Source organism: Triturus cristatus, chromosome 11, assembly GCF_964204655.1.
Source record: "Triturus cristatus chromosome 11, aTriCri1.1, whole genome shotgun sequence".
NCBI classification, from domain to species: domain Eukaryota; kingdom Metazoa; phylum Chordata; class Amphibia; order Caudata; family Salamandridae; genus Triturus; species Triturus cristatus.
Window position 1 is genome coordinate 858,785,127 of NC_140594.1, and position 23,055 is coordinate 858,808,181.

Genomic DNA, 23,055 nt, shown 5'->3' on the forward strand with positions numbered 1-23,055 from the left:
GACCTCTATCTCTACTATCTTTGTGCGCAGGCACAATACGCACATTACTGGTACCACAGGATTCCATTTCTCACCCACACTGCGATTGAGGAGGGAGATGCATTGCCAATCCCACTTGAGGCGATCATTACTCACCGTAGGCCCCCTTTGCACACGCGAGACATAAATACTGTTGACGCCACAAACAAAGCATGGCATACCATGGGCAGGTTGGCCAATAAACTACCGCTGTATGCCCCGGCGCTCAGGCTTCAATGGCATCCGTCCATCTCGGTAACGCAAGAAAGGTTGGGATTGGACCTATTGCGCCAAGTAGGCATCGACACTGTAGGAGACTTGTATGAGGAGGGGACATTTAAAACACTTGCACAATTAACATACATTAGTAATATGTCCACACTTTTTCGTTTTAACTATCATAGGATACAAAAAGCTGTAAAGCAGCTGTACCCAACGTACCCACTAGAACCGCAGGCATTAACAGCGCTGCAATGGCTGATAACCACACCTGCAAAAAAGCACCTGGTATCAACACTATATATAAAAATGCAGGAGGACATAGCGGGAAACACACACGCTTCCATGGGCAAGTGGAACAGCTGCCTAGACACGCAGTTAACGGAGGAGGAGTGGACAACGGCCTGCACACTGACGGGAATGCTGACGCCCAACGGCAACCTCCGCATACTACATTTCAAATACCTACACCAGACGTACTACACGCCGGCTAGACTACAACGGTATGGGCTGCGTGGGGACTCTAGATGCGAACGCTGTGGGTCTGAAGGGGCAGATTTCCTGCATCTGGCATGGTCCTGCGCAGCAGTGGGAGAATACTGGGAGCAGGTGACGAGGATACTGGGGGTCATGGTGGGAGGTGGGGTGCGCTGCGAGGCTAAAACCTGTTTGCTGGGGCTGCTGCCCGACTTACGGGCCCTAAAGCATAGATTCTGTGTGATTGCGTTGCTAATGGCCAAGCGAAGGGTCTCGCTATGCTGGAATGGGAGGCGAAGCCCGAAACCGAAAGACTGGCTTATGGACTTAACGTACTGTAGAGATACCCTGAAAACTTACGAAGAGGAACTCCCTTCGGGATCGACGCCCAGAGACTACTGGGTATACCTAACCCAATATCTGCAAACTGTTTCAACAGAGTCCACGAACGATTAGTACGCAAGGGGAAGGACGATGGGTATAACAGACCTCTGATTAGGAAATGAAAAAGTAACATGGATGAAGGGTGCTGTTGTGCTGTGACCGCAATGTTTTGGTTGTTGTTTGATTGTAAATTATAACAAATGCCAATAAAAAAAAAAAAAAAAGAGATATCTACAGAACGAAGTCTGTTTATTGTTTGTATTTTTCTCACGCAAACTCTTCTGCAACCCCTATCTGTCATGGAAAAGGGCAGAAATATATTCTGGACAAGGTGAGGAAAAATACATTTCCAGGTTCAAAATTGGTGGAGAGGAGGTAAAGGGCAAAACTATTTTCCCCATGGTGAAAAATGATTACAAAATGTTAGCAAGTGGATTTGCTCAACACTTTTTGTGTAAGCAAAGATACATTTGTTGATATTTTCTTTCCCTTTTTTTGCATGCGTACAGTCGTAAGTTACCACGCATACTCCTGGAAACTTTTGGGAGTTCTCGAATGCTAAAAATCAGCACCCATGCAAGTTCATAAATAGGCATGTACAGATTTAGGGGGTTTCTTTAAAAGAAAGGCGTATAATGTTTTTGGGTGGCTACATAGCTGTCCTACTAGCCTATAGGCACCTAGCAGAGAACGTTACTCCTAGCAGCTGTTCTCTCTCCACTCCATGCACCACCTTTGTCGCTTGGTTTTACGCATGCACTCACAGATGGCAAGCCATTCTTCTCAACTTGTGTCTTTCTGGAGGGGCTTGTTTTCCAAGCATAGAGGCTATGCTTCCAGACCTGCAAAATATTGAACTGTCTGGGACTGGAAAGAAAATCCAATGTGGTGGTTCTTTAAATTGAATGATGATCCCAGCCCTGCCCCCTCAGTAGTGCAGGAACACTCTCAGCGCCCTATTCAGTGCCCAAGAGTGTCTGGGCCGGTGTGACACCAGAGCTCAGAGCATGGTGGTGTTTCGGCTCGTGAGGCACTTTGGTGGGCCTGTCGCCAAGTAACACTCCACTTTTCCAACGAAAATTACAACTGCTGCAAGTTAGACTTTGTGTACTCTGTCTGCAGCAAGCTCAATCTCATCCGCTTGTAGTTTGGAAACTATGTGGGAAGCAGAAACAAATAATTTTTCAACAGCAGCTCCTGAATGAAGGAGCACATGTTCACTAATAGTTTTTAAGAGTTGTATTCACATTTGGAGGACACTAAGCTCAAAGGGCTTGAGAGGGAGCCTGTACTTTGGAGACGCACTAAGGTTGATAGCCGGAAGAGTGGATTATGCTCATGCAGACAGACTAAGGTAGAGGTGGGAGTGGAGAGGAATCAATCAGGTGTTCCCAGAGGTCCCCATACTTTGAGTAAGGGAGGAGAGTTTCATGACACTGGTCAAAGAAGTGGTGAATACCACAGGAGGGGCACCATGGCGTCAAGCCATCTGATGCCTCCCATTTGAGAGGGCGTTTTCCCCTGCCAACAGCCAAGACACAAGAGCGAAGGTGCAGCTTGCAAAATAAATTCTGCCACTAGAGGGCTGGCCAGGCTGAAGGCTGGAGTAGGATTGGAGCAGGAAAGTCTAAGCATTGGGGTAAAGGTGGTGACCCCGCCACCACATGAGTAATCCAAAAGGGCTTGGAATATGTACATGCCCTGAAAGCCTGTAGGTGACTCCTTGACGACCCTAGGTTTGAAATGAAGCCCCCTTCAGGAATTACTGTTCACCTGTAAATAACACAATTTGACAGCTCACAATATTGTCAGCCCAAGCAGCTTGCACTTTTCTTACCTCTGTTGTTACTTTAGTTAGTTGTTGTACATAACTCACACAGATGTATCTAAGGGAGGCCACGCTGTTTGTGCCAGCTAGCAAAGTGTGATCCATTTGTTCCTTACAGAAACCAATGACAGGAGCCAGATCGTTTGGACTTTTCAAGAACTTAGTGACAGCTCACATCAAGACCTCTCACCTCGATGGCATAGCTATTCAGTTTCCACACCTCCAACAAGAAACTGGTCGGATTGAAGCATGTTAAGATGCTGCTGTAGCACCCCTTCTGAGGTGGAGGGGGATTTGGTTATCATGTGCCTGTGGTTTGAAGATGAAGTTGTGTTTTTTATTTGATGTGTTAGTGGACACATGTATTGAAGGCATGTGGTTAAGGGTAGAACCCATGTCATACTTTTATGGCCTTCAATTTTGTGGGCCGGGGCGTGCCCCTAGTAATTTTTAGCCAAGATACTAGAGGGTTTGATCCAACTGAGTGCCATATTTATGAGCCTTTCCACTATTTGAGTCCTGCAGTCAGTCTTGGAGATGGTCATGATTTTGTTAGAAATCAGCGGCTTCTGGTTGAATTCGCCTGTCTATTTGATGTGCTATCTAAGAGGTTCCATCTCTTCTTCTCCCTCACAGCCAGACCATTGTGGTTAATTACTTTTTTTTTCAAGGCTTAATTTCTGTAATGCTGATTACTTGAGCTACCTGCCTACTTGGTCCATGCCTGTAGTTTGAGCCACACGTGGAAGCCCAGCTTTGTTGTGGCATTAAATGCTGTGACTCTTTCTGGCGACATTCACACCCTGTGTTGTCTTGTGGTCAGCATGAACTTTATTTGTAAAGTCCTTTGCCTTGTGCAGAAGCTCCAAACTGATTGTTGCTCACATGTTCTGTGTTAGTATGTCATCCTTAATGTGTGGCTTATTAGTTGTACTTTTACAAATGGGCCCTTTTCTGTCCCTGTTTATACTCTGGTGAAGATTTGCTGGCAATTTGTTTTCTGATGTGGTTCTGCAGCTGTTGAATTTCGTGCAAGAGCACTCAGTATCACTTAAAAGTCATACATCTTAAAACATGATTATTTTTGGTCCAGTAATTTGACCACTTCTGTATTTGTTTGCCTTCGAGCACCCATAGCATTATAATGCCTGGAAGCTCGATTAAGTATCACAGAGCAGTACAAATAGCTCTTTCGTAAATACTTGTTCTCGTTTTGTAAAAATAAAATCTTAACGTGCCTTGCATTTGTCAGTTGATTTTTCAAGTGAGAACTTATTGGGCTTCAAATCTGTTTCAGTGATATGTCTCTCCATATTTGCATAATGTGATCCGATGACTAGCTAATGTGACTCTGCACTACCTGGTTTGGATGTCTTAAAGGATGCTCTATGAATCCTGACCTTGGTGGTCCTATCACCGCAAGCTTCTTTCTCATGTAGCAAGATGCATCTCACTATCACAATCCTTTGTGCCCGTGGTCTCCCGCTCTTTTTGATGGAAAACTGTATCCATGGAAATAGTCCTGATTGATATTCCAGGCTTCTACCACACACAGTCCCCCTGGCACTCCTGAAGCCGGCACACACTGGACCGAATGGTCGATTCTTGGATTTAACACCTCTGATCCTGCGCATCTGCCTGGAGAACCTGATGCTTCTTAGAATTAATGACTATTTCGTGAGTAAGGCTGAGAGAAAATGTCCAATTCCCTGCCAGCCCCATCTCTAGCTTGCTGCAACCCTCCCCAGACTCCTTATTTACCATAATCTATCTGGACACATTTTTCGTCTTTTTCTGACTTCAGCTCATTGAGATGTCTCTTTAGTGATTTGCTTCAGAACCCCGGCTACAGAAGCCACCCTCCTGAAAATCTGTATCTTGTTCTGGTACATCAGCGTGAGTCTCTCTGGGAATTGAACCTTCTCTGCTGTAAAAGCTTTTCTGACAAGTAAATTGTTCTCCGTGCAGGCTAGAAATGTGTCTTAGAAGACACGCATGGATTCTGCCGCAGGCAGTGTATTCTTAGTCTGAATGCGGGGCCATTGTTTTGTTCGCTTGAAATACTCTACTGTGTCTAAATATATGGGCTTTATCTAAACTCCCCACTCATTTCATGGGTCTATCTATTTATAATCAAAATAAATGTTTACCATTTCGTACTAGACATGTCTCCCACCCCCCACCTCAGGATGCTCTCTCTGCCCCTCCACCAGATGTATGGTGACCCCGCTCATCTGAAGCCACTGCTACTTCCATCTTCCTTTGAATCGTAAATAATGCTGATATTCTCTTGTTTGCTGTACCTACTTGTGGGGAGCAGATCACTTCCTAATTGCTGGATGATGGTGGCGGGATAAGAACCACCGTATATGCTCATATCCCCATACCCCTACATTGACTAATCGCTGATGCTGTGGGGCCAAGAGTGTTGCCGTTGCTTAATTATGGGTCTTCACATTATCTGGCCAGATAGCGGAGGATGGCCAAGCCCCTATGGGTGCTTGTCCATGCCCACACTAGCTCATTGACATTGATGCAGCGGATTTGCACCATGCAGAACCATTTTTTTTTTTAAACATTTTTTATTGTTTTCGTACCAACAACTCAGTATAGTTCCCAACACCCCCCCCCCCACCCCCCCCCCCCTCCAAAGTAGTCTTTTACATTCAGCATTGCCCCCAAGTATGCAGGAGAAAAGTCACCCTTCCCGCGTGAAGCCCCCCCTCCCTCTCCACCATGCAGAACCATGACGCAAACTGAAGTACAAGCAGCGCTGGAGCGGGTAGATCTTTAACCCTGAACTGAGGCGTGTCTTCCACAAAACAACATTTCAACAATGACAGTGAAGCACGTGGCTCCACAATGACAACAGAGAGAAGTGGAGCAGGAGGTGTCAGCAAGTAAAGCCTTCAAAAGGCAGAATCAAATAGAGATTCAGTCAGGTAAGTGAGAATAGACTTGCTCAGTAGCCTAACTCTATAATCTCAAGAGAGTGGAAAGGGGCATCTGAACCTAAATAGCTGAGGAAGGTCAATTAAAACATAATTTTCAACAGCAAGCAAAAATCCTCACGACTCTCTTAGAAGGAAGACCAATCGGGATCGTACAGTTTAGGAGATCTTGGGGTCGGCCCTCTTCCCAGCCATCACACATTACCCTGTTACACACACTACACTGAATATCCAGTCTGCATTTTCTTCGATTTGATATGATCTTTTGTATTACTTGCCTTTGCTGCATTTAATCTGTCTATTGCAGTCCTTAAAATTTCCATACTGCCATTGATTCTCAGTGTATCCACAATTTATTTTTTTTTTAGTAACATTTCTGCATACTAGTAAGCATAAAGAAGAAAGACCAACTCTTTTGGTGAACACTATTGAACATTTTGTGCTCAAATAATACATTTTTATTTAACAACATGAATACGTTAAATATAAGTACATTTGGGCCGCAAATGGGAAAGACTTTTTGTAACAAATAATAATTAAGTAGAGGGTGCATTCGAAAATTCGTGAAATTGACTAAGCCCTGTATAAGAATGTTTTTAGTGAACCATTTTTTTCGTCATTTGTTATGCCAGCTGACGTACCTCATTTCTAAATATGTGTGCCAGAATTAAAAACATTTTATGTTTCAATCGTAACAGTTACGTATTAAACAAAAGAATTGTCAGGGCCAAGTAGACTGGAAAAACTATATGTGGTGGAGTGTGTTCAGAACTAGCAATGGGATAAAACCAGGACATATGGATATGCGGTCTGCATCTCTCCTTGTCTCAAAGAAATAAGCAGGAAACTGACCAGCCTAACCCAGAACAGATGCAGGACAGCTACTAAAAGTGGCAGATTTCCCGTCCTCGCTAGTTGGCGTGTATAGGGCCTATGCGCATTTCAAATAGGGCGAACAGGACATCTGCTATATTTTGGCATCTGTCTCGCATCCACCAAACTCCAGGTATGGCCCCAGTGGTGGCAGTAGTGGTGAGGCGGGGAGAGGGGGGGGGGGATAAAAAAAAGTAAAGAATAGAACACTTACCGGCCAGCTGCCACCTCTCCTCCGCCCTCTTCTCTTTCTGGCAGCACGGAAGCACTCACCCTAGCCAATCACGACGGTGCTGTCATCAGCATGACAGATGCATCGTGATTGGTCTGAGTGGCCTGGTTCAGCTCTCAGACAGGGAGTGGGAGCCTGTGCATGTTCTCCACCCAGGCCTTGCAATACAGACAGGAGGAGAACATGGTGAGTGCGTAAGATGGGCGGCGATACAGTCATGCACACTTAAGTGCACCAACCACCCCTCCCCCTGCTGGCTGTGATGGCAGCTAAACTCCACCCAATTCCAAAACTGGCTACAGCACATAAACATAAAATGATTATAACATCGTGTTACTGTCATTTTATGTTTATTTTTTTCCACAGCTGAAAAGCAGTGGGTGGCACTCCTCCGCCTTAGCGAGCAGCCACTGCTGTATGACCCCAAGTCTGGTACAGGAATGGGAGTGCCCGTATTAGATTTACAAATAGGAGTAAAAAGGCCACTCCCTAGGTGCACAATAACAAGGCTTTACCTCACTTCAGTGCTAAGGAGAAACTGCAAAATGAAGCACAGTGCTTTTGAATGCACCTAAAACACTAATGATTCAGTTAGGTCACCCTTTACTCACCAGGAAAGTAAAGTGGCTCTCCGGGGTTTTGAAAGGAAGATCACTTGTGGTGCTCCCCAGCCAGGAAGAGTCAACCTGCACCAGAGCAACGAGTCAGACTCCACGTGGGAAAACAAGCGGTGAAAGATGCAGGATACTTCACCGGTGAGACTGTTCTTTGAACTCACAAATGGAGAATTGGAGTGTCATTTAGCTTGGGCCACCTAGTCTTTCCTCCCGGTTGTATCACTCTAGTCATCTGAGGGAATGTGTTGAAGTGTGTAGGAGATTAGGTGGTACCCTAGCCAGACCCGTTCCACGCAGTCTCACATACGTTGTAAAGCACTTCCACAGAACGTCTTTACAAGTTCAAAACCAGACAGTTTGCCTATGCGGACCACTTTTTTTTTAGCTAGCTGGCCTGCTATAGGGGGCCACTTTTAGTTTGGTGTCCGAGGATTTTTTTTTATCCTAGTCCAACCCTATTCCACTTCATAGGCTCCATTCTAATTTCTATTGAGTAATTCATCTGCTGGAGTGGGGCGGGTTTTTGCATAAGATTTTGAATTGGTATTATCTTTAGATTTGCTGGTGGACAAGGAAGGAAGGTTCTGCATTGCCTGAGAATGGTTTAAATGCAGCAGTGGAAGCACACAAAGAAACAAAGGAGGTAGTCAAGAATGTGGGATGGTAAAGGAAGATATGTGAGCTTATTCAACTATTAGGAGGAAAATAAAACAGACCAGCAAGCCAAGGCTGAAGAAGGTTAGTGATTGTGGTTGGAGAGGGGGGGGGGGGGTGAACAGTCCAGCTGGAAAGGGGCTTGGATATTCTCCAGGGAAACATCGGAGAGGACAGCTAGTGAGGGGTATGAGAAATGAAATGGGGATGAGTGAGACAAGTGAGCAGCTTATCGTCACTGACAGGAGACTGTAACAAAGGAGACAAAAGAAAAAATATTGACAAGGAAAAGTTGAAGAGAGGTCAGTAGCTTAAGGTGATCGAAATAGCTCAGATAGACAGTAAATGTACGTGGCGCAACAAGCATTCATGCAACCAGTGTTTTGACTCCATGTTTGAGTTGAGTAATAATGCTCATCTTATGTTCATAAATGTTAGCTAATTTTGTTGTTTGCCTTTCTTTTAGGCCATGTTTGAACTTGTCACTTCAGAAGCATCCTATTATAAAAGTTTGAGCTTGCTGGTGTCTCTTTTCATGGATAATGAGAATTTAAAGATGGTGCTCAACCAATCAGAAATTCACTTTTTATTCTCCAATGTCCTAGAGGTCATGGCTACAAGCGAGAGGTAAGGTCCACTCTATTTTGATTTTTGCTAGGTAAACTGGTTGATTAAACCTCTCAGTTTTCTCCATTTGTGCCTCGTAATACCCTCTGCCCAGTGCTCCTTCATCTTTGTATTCAGTGATTTGTTAAAATTCTTTTTAGACACATACCCAAATAGCCAAATGTTTGATAAAATAAGAATGTAAGAAAAAACAAAACTCATATTTTCTTTAAACATAAGGTGTAATCGACACTGACTTACTATCTATAGCAGGGTTGTCTCAATATTTATCCATTAGCTTTGGGGCATTTTGCCAGACTTTAAGAATAATAACTGACAACACACATGATTGCCATTAAAATTGATTACAGTGTGGAGTGCTGATGCCAACTATGTAACACTGTGTAGAAATGGTTCTAATTACAGCGTTGTAGACTGGGGTGCTGTACTGTCAAATGCTACGGGTAAACTGCCTGCTCAAGTGTCTTGCTGTTTTGTTTACAAGGAAAACAATAAAAATAAAATAAATAAATAAAAATAAATATTGATTACAGAGTACTTTTATCCAATGCGGCTGTCCTAGAAATCTGACATATGCCTGCTCCTTTTGGATCAAAATTGGGCTATTCTAATCTAAGTTGATCATATTCAGGATGTGGTAAATTCCCCATTCCCAATACAAGGAGAGTCAACCTTCTCTGCCGAAAGGGACAGGTTAGTGTTATGCTTAAACCAGAACAAATTCCATGCAGACTAATATCCTTGGGATCCTAATTGTACTAAGTTTGGCTAAATGGCATGCACTAAATAATGGTAAACAGTCAACAAATTAATCTCAATGACTGACTGATTCTGTCTCTTTATCTACATGATCAATCCTATGTATTGCATTTACAAGCAGTATTGCTAAAAACACTCACGTTTATCTTTCATATATCACATGTTCTGCACATATTAAAAACATACATCAATCAACAGTGATTAAAGAAAGCAATATTTTTACAGTTTATTTTTCTCTAATGCATCTATATTTCACTCCAAATCAATAGCATACATAGTGTTTTAGTTTCATGAACCACATTAAAAAAGACTCTGTCTAATTGTATTACACTCTACAGTTAAAATACATTAAAGACTCCTTCTATCAAGATACATAAAAAAAGATTTCCAAGAAGATTCTATCGAGGCAGCATTTTGGTGATACTTGAAATGGTTCACACCACCTTCTTCAGGACAACTTAATATTAACATTCATACACATATTCTGGGAGACAGAAAAATATGTAATCAGTCTAAGTAACATAGAACAATTACAACATCTAACTAAATCATACTTTAGTGCAAACAGTTAGCCTAAATAGGTAAATACTCCCCTTATTTTAGTATGTCTTGTCATGCAGATTATATATGGCTACGCTATGGCCATTACTCTACTACCCTTCCTGGATCCCAAGGGATAGGTCTCATGAAAAGAATAGGCCCACCCCTCAATTGCTGCTTACCTTATAGTTTTACTGATCGAGGCCACTCAGTGGTTTACTTGATAGGCCCTCTTGACTTTTTTTTTCTTCCTGTAATTTGGTACATGATAATAGTAACATGCTCCTGTAACTCCTTTCAAATATATGACCTGATTTTTAAATTCATCCAACAACCCTTTGGACATACTAATAAAATGTCGCGGTTGGATTAATAATCATCCGTTCTGGTCACTCACGGTGCTGTATCGTGGCGTCCTCTCTGTAAAAATATATTAATACAGCCATTTAATTTTTTGCCCACCATTTTTATCAGTTTTATATATCCATCTATGGTGTTGATTATGCACTTACCACGCTCCTTCCATGAAAGGCCAACCTTTGGTTATTATTTTGCTGCTAAGCTTCCCTCTTCTTTAAGTTTTCCGATAAAAGGATAGCTTTACCGTTATTAAAATAGTCTGTTAGTAATCCAGTATTAGATTATAGAGAGAGCAAGAGGGGTTTAGGTTAAGCCCTTTTATAGCATATGTTTCTGTACTCATTTTATATATATTTATGGTGTCTAGCATTATATTGGCTGTAGTGCTTCAAGTAATCCCATAATGTGTTCCCCATTTCTGATAGGGGACCCTGAAGAGTTTTAAATACCCTCTGTGACCATAACTATCCAAAGTCATGAACAACACCAAAGCTGTACTGACTATCTGTAAATATATTCTCTCTCAGCTGTTCATAGACACAGCAAGCTCTAGTAAGAGCCATGAGTTCAGCCACTTGTGCAGAGAACACCCCTCGAAGCCAGAAGTCTTCGACTATTCTCAGGTTTTCTTCATTGTCTCTTAGATATGACCCATCCACAAACAATATGTAATCATTTTCTACTACTGTCTCAGCTCATATATCTGGTCTTGGCTTGGTGCATAGTCCAGTGACATCAAGACAGTCATGCTCAACTTCCCCCTCTTCCTTTTTATTCTCCAGGAGAGGCAGCAAAGTGTCAGGATTCAAAGTAGCATATTGTTTAAGAGTCACATTTTCTGTGGAAAGTATGATCTGTTCATACTTGGTCAAGTACCTGATAGTTAAGGTCTATGTGTGAGTACGTGTGAACAGAATTTAAACCAAATGTGACACAAGAACTGTTAGGGGATGTCCCATCACAATACCTACACACCATTCTATTCTGACACCAGATGCTGCCTTGGCTTTAAGGCACCCAGGCAGCCCTGAAGCTACAGGATCAAGAGTAACAGAAAAGTAAGCCACAGGTTATCTCGCATTTCTATGCATTTGTGTAAGCACTGCGCAGCCCTCCCTCTCACAGTAGAAAAGAGTAAAATCTGTATTGTAATCAGGCATTCCTAGTGATGGGGCACGACAGAGACTTTCTCTTAGCTCTAGGAAGGCAACCAGTTATTGTCCCATTGTATTGGATCAGACACATCCTTGTGTGTCAGCCTCTGTAAAGGCTTGGCCACTAGGGAAAAGTTGGGTATCCACTGGCAGCAGTAGCCCACCACTACCAAAAATATCCTGACTTCTCTCCGAGTGGTTGGTGAATTAATTTTAAGAATCACTGAGATTCTTTCTTTTGACACCTTCCTCGCTCCAATGTGATGTCCGAGATTCAAGACTACCTTCTGGCAATACTGCAACTTACTTGGGGGCGCTTTAAGTCCATCGTCAGCGAAGTGGTTCAACAATGCAATGTTGTCTCTTCTGCAAGCTTCTTGAGTATCTGACACCACTAACAGGTCATCAATATACTGAATTAGGACAGAGTGAAAGAGCATGATCAGAGCTTCAAGATTCTTTTTGAGGATCTGATTAAAAATTGAGGGGCCCTCCGTATACCATTGTGGGACACTGCAGCTTGCCATAACACAGTTCTGGAACCTCTAAAGGCAAGAGGTACTGGCCATCCTTGAGCAAGGGAACAGAAAAGAAGGCTGGACACAAATCAGTGACAGTGAACCACTTAACCTCACATGGAATCTGAAACAAAATCACCGCTGGATTCGGTATGACGGGTCAACAGGGAACAGCAGTACTGTAAATCCTTCTCAGGTCCTGCACTATGCGGTATTTACCGCTAGGCTTCTGCAAGCCCATAATGGGTTAATTACATGGATTCCCCATTATCTCCTTCAAAATGCCTTGTTGTAACATTTACTCAATCACTGGAGAAATCCCAGCAATTCTTGGGTACTCAACAATGGGCTTTACTTTTATGGGAACAGGCTCAACTTCCTTTATGAGACCAATATCTTTTACGAAAAGTCCCAGATCTCAGGCTTCACTGTATCCCTAAGGTCGGTTGGTAAGTCCTCATTCATCACCAAAGAGTATAATCCAGTGGTTGGCCCTTGACTTGCTAATTTAAAGGTGACATTCTTATCATGAGTTTAAAGCCCCACTCCTTTTTAGCGTACAATAAATAGTGCAATTTAACTTGCACGATAAATATTGTCCTGGTAAGCTCACAGGACTCAAATCACACACCACAAACTGGTGATTCTCCTCAAAGGACCTTATTTTAACAGGTACTTATTCTGTTACGGGGTTTGTCATTTGCTTATTTGTGACTCCAACAACTTGGATTCTTTTTCCCAACGGGGGCAGGTTTGCAACTTCCACTGTTCTAACAGTAGAGCAGGAAGCACAAATATCAATCAAGAATGATATAAGTGGCCATTCACCTAATCTTTCATTAATGGACCACTCTGGTCTACCTGTAAGACTGGGCCAGGTACGCAATCTTCCTCCCCCCTCAGGCTTTTTCATTGTGACTGGTCAGAGTCATAACCTTCAAGCGTCTCAAACAAAGGACATTGCTGAAACGGATTCTGCTTCTGGAAGGAATTCTGATTTAAATTTGGGACTTGATTTGAATCTGGGACCATTTGCATTTTGCTGTGGTATCGGAGCTTGTGGAATCTGCATCACTGGAGCTTGAGGCACAATAAAAGTTTGCATTCTCAGTCCAGGTACATTCTGTGACTGTACAGGGTTCGTACTCTGGGACTGTGTAAACCTGAATTCTGAACCTGAGTCTCTCTTTTTTTATTATTATTATTTTTTTATTGAGAAAAGCAAAAATTAACATTTTAGAAACAATTATCATCAGGATATTACACAAATCATATTACATTCACTTAAGCCAACCTAAAGTTAGCTATAAACCATCAAGGATCAAAATATCAAGACATATTAAGAATCAACATGTTACTACAGTAATAAGGCTGCATCTTAAACTACTTCCAACTATGTGAGTTTTGCTATTAAAATGCTAAAGTGCTTAGTGCTACAGTACTCAGGGATGATCCCCCTACACTCTTTGAAAAAGTGCAAACAAGTGCCAAAGTGCTATAGTGGTTTTTAAGTGTGCTGTTTCAGCACAAAACAAAGTGCTATGTGCTGAACTGTCAAAGTGATATAGTGCAAGATCTATACAATTTCTATTTACGCCATAGTTTCTACATTCTTAAAATACTTCCAAACTGCCTCGAATTTTCTTGTAGCGCCTACCCTCATAGCATTTGCTTCTTCAAATACCATTGTTCGTTCCATTTTATTTATCCACTTCAAATAGGAGGGGGCATTCTCCGACCTCCAATTCTGGAGGATTAGGTTGCAGGCAACCAAAGAACTGATCATAATAAAGGTCTCCTCCGATTTTGTCAAGTCTCCCCTTGCTCTAGAAATGCCAAAGAGGGCTACCACATCCTCCCGGTCTACCCTCTTTTGAATTGCCTGGCTTATCGCCGAGAAGATCTTCACCCAAAAAAGCTCTAATTTTGTACACGTGAAAAAAAGTATGGAGCAAGTCCCCTCCCCTCTCTGATTGGCATCGGAAACATTTATTTTCTACTTCCGGGTATCTTTTACTGAGGGATTGTGGGATGTAATATGCCAGCCAACGAGACAGGAAGGCCGTCCTCTTAAAGTTGGCATCTCTTAATGCCTTACTGCCCAACTGGGATATTAACTGCCACTCCTGACTGGACAACATACAATTAGTTTCACGTGCTACTCTCCCTAAAACGTTTGCGACCACGGGGGACCCTTTGAGTTTCATCAGCTGCGAATACCAGTTACCTACCCCCCTTAATTTGGCTCGAAAAAGGGTGCTTACCTGGCTTGTTGGGGCACCACTTGATGTAAGATTATATTTTTTTTATAAAGTTTCTAATCTGTAGAATCTCAAAAAAAACAAGCTTATTATGATCGCCATATCTACTTTGCACCTCTTGCCAGGTAATTATTTTATTATTCGTTCAAAAATGTCCCAACTCCTCTAACCCACAATCTTTCCAGTTTTTCAGACCACTAGAATGAAGTTGGAGACCCAAACTTTTGCATTCCATCAACTTTAATCCGGAGAAGCCGGCTAATTTAAAAAAAGATTTTAATTTAGAAACAAAGTCCTGTAGCATCTTATATCTAATTGTTTTTGGCGGTTTAGCTATTTTTAAGAATGTTGGTATCTGCAAACCTGATTCCTGTACCATTTTGGCAAAGAATAAATGATCTATTAATCCCTTAGATTCCAGCAAGCATGCTGTAAAATCTAAAATCGCTGCTTCATAGTAAGTTTGCATTTTAGGCAGTGCTAATCCACCATGCTTAATTTCTAACTGGAGTATTGACCGCTGAACCCTGGAGGACTTTTTACTCCAGACAAATTCTTTAAACATTGATTACAGCTCTTTAAAAAATGTAACATTAATTTTCAAAGATACGTCAATAAAAAGAAATACTAATAAAGGAAGTATGGACATTTTTATAAGGGCTACTCGGCCTATTAACATTAATGGTAAAATTGACCATTTATCAAGCAATATTTTGATTTTGTTCTGGATTGCTAGATAATTTAAACTAACTAGTTGTTCATATTGATTAGAGACAAACACTCCCAGATATCGTAATGGTTCCGTAAAAACGCCTGAGATTTAAGGTTGGTGGGGAGAAACTCGACGTCCGTTTTTAAAATTAAAATCTCTGTTTTATTTTGATTTATTTTATAGCCCCCAATCTTTTCAAACTGACTAAATTCTGATAGCACCCAGTCCAGATTCAATCTCTCAGGACTTAGATTTAGAATAATATAATCAGCGAACAATTTTAATTTTGCATACCTGGTATTGGGGCTCTAATTTCCACATTGTCATGAATGCTCACAGCCAGGGGTTCAATAAAGAAGGTAAACAACAAGGGGGACATCTGGCACCCTTGTCTGGTCCCACAATTAATACTCACTGTCCCTATTTGATTTGCATTGATGACCACCTGAGACTGGGCACCCTGATAGATGTTCTTAACATATCATTCACCTGGGCAGGAACCCCAAATTTGCCCAGACCAAAAAAAAGAGCATCCCAATTCACCAGGTCAAACAAATCCTGACTGATCTTTATGTATCAGTTCCTGCGTGAGTGGAATGAAACGTTGGGCCCAAACTTTCATGAGAATTTTATAATCGGTGTTTAGGAGACTAATCGGCCTATAAGAATTCACGTCTTTATGGTTTTTGCCCTTTTTAACAAAGCTTATAATCACAGGTTCTTTAAAGCTAGAGGGAACACAACCGCCTTCTTAATGTTATTAAATAATTTCGTCAAGAAGGGGATCAGTTCCTTTGAGAAGGTCCTGTAAAATTCTATGGGGAGCCCATCGTTACCACACGCTTTTGCGCCGGATATCGATTTCAGAACAATTTCCTCTTGTATTATGTCTAGTTGAATTTGCTGGCTACGAACCTCAGACAAGCTGGGGAGATTTGTCTTCCCAAAATATTCCTGGATTAGGTCCATTCCAACCTCATACCGAGTAGTATAGAGCTGTTGATAATGCTTCATAAAAATTTGAGCTATGCAATCCTTATCCGTCTTTATATCGCTGGTCTTGGGATCTATGATCTCGGAAATAAGGGCCGCTTCCTGTTTGTTTTAAGTGGCCCCAGCCAACATTTTCCCAACCATTTGACTGTTCTCGTATACTCGCTGTTGATAGGTCCTGGAGCTATTTATCTCTTCTAATAAAAATAATTCCCTTAGTGCCTGTTTTGCCTTTTCAATCCGACCCCCACCGTCCCCTTCCCCCTGTATATGGGTATTTCGCATCCTCAATGCCCTATCCACTGCCTGCTGAAGTGTCGTAATTTTAGCCTGTCGTTTTTTAGACTGGTGCAGCAGAAAAAGCGATCATCTGCCCCCGTAATATTGCCTTAAACTCCCCCCACACAGAAAATAGTTCTGCCGTTCCTTCATTAACCCTAGAATACTCCACAATCCATTCTCTTGTCTCCTCTATCCACTGGGCATCTTGTAGGAGGAGGGGATCCATCTGCCACCTAGATCTTGTCCTCCTACCCTCCTCTATTGCCAGCTCAAGTTTTACAAAGGGGTGGTCCGAGAATGCATTTGCCCCTATTTCAATACCCATATAATTCAGTGATCGAGAAATAAGAAAATATTCAATACGAGAGGCCGATTTAAATTGGCAAGAGTAACATGTTTATTTACTCGCTAGCTGATTACTTTGACGCCAAGGGTCTATCAAATGGAACTCACGTTTTATAGATTCTAGGACTTTTTTGGTCTTTGGTTTTAATTGTTTTTTATTTTTATTAGAAATGTCTTTCCTCCAATCTTGAATAAAGTTAAAATCCCCTCCCAAAATAATCAGCCCTGCTATTCCCCTAAGTAATTCACTGACTTTCACTAATGGTATGGTATCGTCTACTACTGGACCATAGTAATTTACAAAGTTTAGTATAGACCCGTTTAATTTTACCTCAACCCAGATCCATCTGCCCAATGGGTCTCTCCGGATTTGACTAAATTCCCAAGGCACACCTCTACCAAAGTAGATAGCTACGCCTCTTTTGGCCAGCACAGCAGAGGCATAGAAAGCATGGGAAAAAGCTCTTGGAAGAAAAAGGTTTGGGGAATTTGTTTTTAAATGCGTTTCCTGAAGAAATACCACTTGCGGTGCAAAAGAGGCCAGCCACCTTATAAGTCCTCCATACTTTTGTCTGTTTAGGATTCCATTTACATTAACCGAAATGGTGCAGCACTTACTGGTCATTTCTAAAATATTTCGTATCAGAAAAAAACTCAAAATCCTGCTTACTTTACTCCATTTGCTATTGCTCTTTTTACTGCTATACCCTTCCCACCACCACACCAACCCCCCCCCCCTCGAGACCACTCTAGCCACTTCTCACCCCCCCCTGATTCTTTGTTGGGTGTCATGGAATTACACCCTAGGTGGCCCCTCCCCCCCAGCAATGGGAGCATCAACAGTATACATATAGGTCCCTTCAATTTGAGGGTGAAATCTCCTTCTAAAGATACTGCGCATCTTCTAAGTTTGTAAACATATGGAATTTACCCTTGACCAATACACGAAGCTTTGATTGTTGGGCTGTTGACGCCTGAGCTCCCTGCGCTTTAAAAAGGTACAGAAGTTTAACAAACTCTTTGCACCTGCGCGCAGCTACTACTGACATGTCCAAAAAAATACGACAGTTCGAGGTTTCATTTACGGGAAACTGTCTCTGTTGTATTGCTTTTGCCAATATTCTTTCTTTAATCCGTTAGTCTGCAAAAATGACCAGATTAGTATGTGGAATTTTTGAGTTAGGAAGAGGATGTGAGGGAACTCTATGTGCCCTTGTTATTGTCAGATCTTCCATATATTCAGGCAGAACCTTTTGCTTGATAAAAGATTCCACCCAATGTAGTGTTTGAGATCCCTCACTTCCCTTGGGAACCCCTACTAGTCGTAAATGTGACCGTCGCGAGTGATTTTCGAGTTCCTCCAGCTTATTCCCAAATTCCTCTTATCCTTTGTGACTTCATTAACTTTCACAAGCATTGAGTTCATTTGGTCCTCCAACTGAGATATCCTGGTCTCTGCCTCTTGGATTCTTTCAGGGAAGCAGGCCACTGCTTCTTTAATCTCCCGAGGCGCTGATGGAGAGAGACAATCTCCTTTTCTTGAGATTTCTTCATCTCTCTTATTTCTTCTAGAATCAAATTTAACATAATTTTAATATCCATTTGTTTAATGAGGACGCCGTCAACAGGTTCCGATATCTCCTGTTGTGCCTTCTCTTTCCCTTCCTGCTCCCCATGAGCTGACCTGGAAGTCCCGGGTGCCCTGTCTCGTCCCCTTCGGACCACGAAAGCTGGATCTGGGGCTGTTCCTGGATCTCTATTTGCCTTTCCAACCGTTCTGATGCTGGGGTCTGTTCATGCTGGTTCTGCTGTCGAGGTGAGGTGTCTGCTAGGGTCAGGGATGTATTCTTATCCACCTGGTTTTGGCAAGAATCTTGTACTGCTGCCTTAACTGCCGAGGCAGTCTGTCCAATGCTTTTAGGCTGTGATAGGGACAACCCCGACAGAGTCAGAGGGGGGCTATTGTGGATGACTCCTGCCCCTAATTCGATCGGTCGAGGGGGTTCCACTGTAGCTTTGAGGGATATCCCCTGAGGTTTTTTTAAAAGAATGGAAAGTCTTTGGCGCCTTGCACCTCATCTTTGTTGGGTCCTGCTGTGAGATGAGCTACCTGTTTTTTCTCTGCATTCTGCGCGCTATCTATTTGTTTCTGCATCTCCATACCTCCATTTTCCAAGAAAGGCTCTAGAGGCTCCACTTCCGAGCTTTCAAAGCTTGAGTTTATGCCTGGACGATTGACTGACTGCTCTGTTCTCACCTGAGAAGATAGTGCTTTAGCCTGTGCTTGGCGTGTTTTTGCTTTCAGCCCTGTCGCAGATTCAACTGTAGCCACCAGATTTATTTGTTTAAGATGTTTCACCATTTTTTTTCTCATTTTTTTCCCTCTCTACTTCCTCTTTCGCCACCGTTTCTCCTACCCCCAGCCTCTTGTTTCAAGCTCTGTACTTCTTCGCCTCCCTCAGCCTGTAGCCTGCGTTTCTTGACCCACTTCTATTTAAACTGCTCACCAAAATTGCCACAATCTCCAAGTACAGCGTGATTAACTAGTTCAAAATTGCTTAGTTGAACAAATTCCTCCTACCTCCTGGACTCCACGCTTCACAGCCAGTCTGTACTCCCTTCACCTCCTTCACCTTTCACCTCTCTGATCCCCCTGGCCTGCAGCCTGCCTCTAAAAAAGCTCCAGGCGTTTTTCCAGGCGTTTTCCCTTGTCACTGGTTCCTTACACCATCCACGTTTTCAGGCGCCTGTCACAAATGTCTCCCGTTTGCTCTAATACCGGTTCGGAGAAAGAAGCTGTCAGCTGTGGCAGGATTCAGCCGCTGCAATCTTCATCCACATCCATCTCCACCGTTAGCAATCCACCCGCAAAATCCATTACCGCCCGGCTGTCAGTTGGAAAGGAAGGAAGGAAAACAATATTGTGGCGAAAACCAACGTGTTTCAGCGTTTCAAGCCACGAGGGGCTGCCAGCATAAGCTTTGTGCTTTCCGTACCTTTTTTTTCTTTTCCTTTTTGAGGGGCTGCAGGCTGAAGCTCCGTACCTACACCAGCGTGGCTCGAAGACACCAAATCTCCATTGCTTGGGGGCGGGGCAGCATCACCTGTGGCTATCCGAAGGCATGGTACTCCACAGCCATTCCCTCTCTGATTCTCACTCATCACTCAGTTGGGATTAAGACACCATTCCCACTTCCAATGCCCCAATTTATTGCACTAGTGTTGAGGATTCAATTTCTGAAAAGTTGCCACGTCAATCCCAGTACTCCAATTAATTTGAACACCACAACCTCTACCTTGTTGTGGGAACCCATTTCCACCTTGTATCATAGGCAGGGCCACTGGAATTATGCAATTCTGCGGCAGCTGCAATTTTCGCATAATTATGTATTTGCAGGATTTGCCACATAATCAATCATCTGCTGCATAATCTGCAGATTTCAACAAAACAAACTTGTTTCTAGCTCAAACGGATCAAATGTTACAAAAAATATGGCGACTTGGGTAGTTGCGTACTGGAACGCTTTTTGAAAAGTTTAGCTCGTCAACTGTTAGTTGCTTATTGCTGTTATTTGTTGTTAAATTGTTACTAATAAGCAGAACTCTTCTCCCTGGCACTATTGCCAGTTGTAAAAATAGCAAAATAATGAAGTAATACTACTACAAAATATGCTTCATCATGCCACATAATTTACCTTTCCTTGCCGCATAATTTGGTTTAATGTGCTGTATAATTTAGACTACCTCTGCTGCATAATTCCTGTGGCCCTGATTGTAGGAGTTCCCTGCTGATACAATCCTTGCATAGGACCAACATTCCCTACAAAAGGTTGACTCTGACTTCCTCACTGTGCTGCTTTTATCTGTGCCACCATCAATTTCTCCTTGAACTGCTTCTGCTTGATTTCCAATTCATCACTACAATATTTTGCATATCTCAAAGTCTCGTCAAACAATTTGTTCTGCCAACAAATCAAATGCTGCTGAGTCATCAAGCTAATCTCAGGTGTCAATCCCGTCACAAACCTAGATACAACATTTCCCATGTCTTTAGTTTCGAGAGTCTTTATTCCACTGTCCTGCCTAAACACCTGCAACAATGTCTCATGAATCATGAAAGGCATACACTGGTTCTTTGGGCTCTTGTGTCGCACTGTCAGTCTTAGCCCAATCAATGTCTTTAGCTGGTATCTTCTGTTTTAAAAAAGGTGTTCACCTATTGACACTTTTTCATCACAAATGGATGATGGAATATGTGATGTAGGATTTCTCAGAGGTTCTTTGTCCGGCCACCCATTTCCACTTTACATTCTGCCTACAATTCACTCGGTACCAGAATGTCAAAGAAGGTATTCAAATCCACCCACAAGACTTGTGAATTCTTCACATATCGCTCAACCTGTGTATACCATTCCACTGGAATTTCTCTCAACTTTGGGAAATCATTGTTGAATGACGCAAGATCATTCCTACTCCAAGGTACATGGACATAACCTCCACCAGACACTTGCCTGAATGGAAAAGTTGAAACCTTCCTCTCCATCTATTAAAGACAGCGGTGGCTCTCCATTTTCTTTTGATCTTTCTTCTTCGCCTATCTGCTTTCCCACTTGTCTAGCTCAATCCATTGTCCTGTGCAGCTAATTAATTCTTTAACTTGTGGTTTCATTCTTTAGTGCTCATACTGCAAACGGCAATCTCATAAAACCTTACACAATAACTATTCTACTATATTGTGGTTTGTCTTAAATCAACAACATATTTTTGAGCCATTTCAGACTATTTATTACGAACTTGTCCTGCACGTTAGGTAACATTTTTACACATGAATACACATTTGTTCTCTTGGTAGGTATTTATTCGGGAAAAAACAAGATTTCCTGATATGATCTCATCCAATCCTAAATTTAATTCGAGCACATCCACTGTATTTTCCCTCTCCAGGGTCTGGATCATTTCCTTGCCTAATCCTGAACCTTCACTTTCCCTTGGGGATCCATTGAAAAGCCTACTTCAAGCATCTAGCTCTCAAGCACTGATACCATTCTATTTTACAGAGGTATTAGACACTATCCTTTCTCTGGGACTACTGTGGTCGACACTCTGAAGTGAGTTCCAAATATACAGGTGAGAATTTTGCAAACTTTGAGTAGACTGTGCCACCCGAAGTAAGTCCTGTCTGATTCATAGTTGATGTTGTAGTGGCAACATAAGGAGAATGATACCTGAGTCGGTACTAAATGAATTGCCATTCCTGGAATCAAATGACCCTTAGCTAATATTTTTACTTCAATAGGGAATGTTAACTTGTGTGTCATGTTTTTTGCTGACTCAGGTTTGTACAAAGAAACTTCGGGACCATTGGTGACCGGAAAAGCGATTGCATCTGGGGCATTGAGAACAGTGGAGTTAACAGGGTTACTAATCCCTAAACTCCCTCCCATCAGGTTATGAATCTACTTTCTCCTTATTTACTGGTGTGGTGGCTATTCCAGGTTTCCACTGAGAACTACACCATTAATTCCCACGGATTGGACCACATTATATGAAGGTGGATGTTTTGTTAACATATCTAGGAAATCATCGCTGGAATCACTGCACGCTCCCATGCAATAAGTGCTTCAAACTGTGCGAGCCTAGGAGGCAGATTCATTTCTTACAATACCCTTCTCAAATTCTCCATGATTCTGAGATTAAATATGCCATAGTGTGGAAACATCAATGCACCTTCGTTCCCTGTGATCTTATGCCTTTGACTCCACCAAATACATGTGTGTAGGCCAACATTTGTGGCCTTATATTGGTCTGGTGTTTCTACAATAAGGTCCACAATCACATCTAGACATTTTGTTTCAAACCAGGAGGTAATTTTTTACCCACAATTCTTGTTCAGCATCAACAACTAATAACAGTGTATCTCTCTATGACGTTGTCAACCAATAACAGTGGAGCCCTAACGCCAATCATCCAATCTCAGCTCTGCATGCTATGACGTCTTTCTCACTCCTCACAGAGGCTCACCCTCATTTACAATTTTCTTGAGCTTTGCAATCGAAGCACAACAACAATGCCAAGCAAATTCAACAACTTTGTCTGCTCCACTAAATAATCAATATCATTCAATCGCACAAGAAATGGTCCAGAGTGACACTTTCCGGCCTACTCTGACTCACACTCGAGTGAAACCTCGACCAGTGTGGAATCATCCAAATTAGTGTAGCAAATGCCCCTATCTCAGTTATGCTATCGAT

The 23,055-nt window shown here is 42.4% G+C and overlaps 1 protein-coding gene across 2 annotated transcripts in view; it reads left to right on the forward strand.

The window, feature by feature from the left end:
* The window catches only part of NGEF (neuronal guanine nucleotide exchange factor), a 979,475-nt gene that overhangs the window by 645,161 nt on the left and 311,259 nt on the right, over positions 1-23,055 (forward strand). For both annotated transcript variants that reach the window (XM_085634692.1, XM_085634693.1), the window contains one exon: positions 8,720-8,880. In XM_085634692.1, the coding sequence (XP_085490818.1) occupies positions 8,720-8,880 (161 nt within the window). The remainder of the gene's footprint in view (positions 1-8,719; positions 8,881-23,055) is intronic.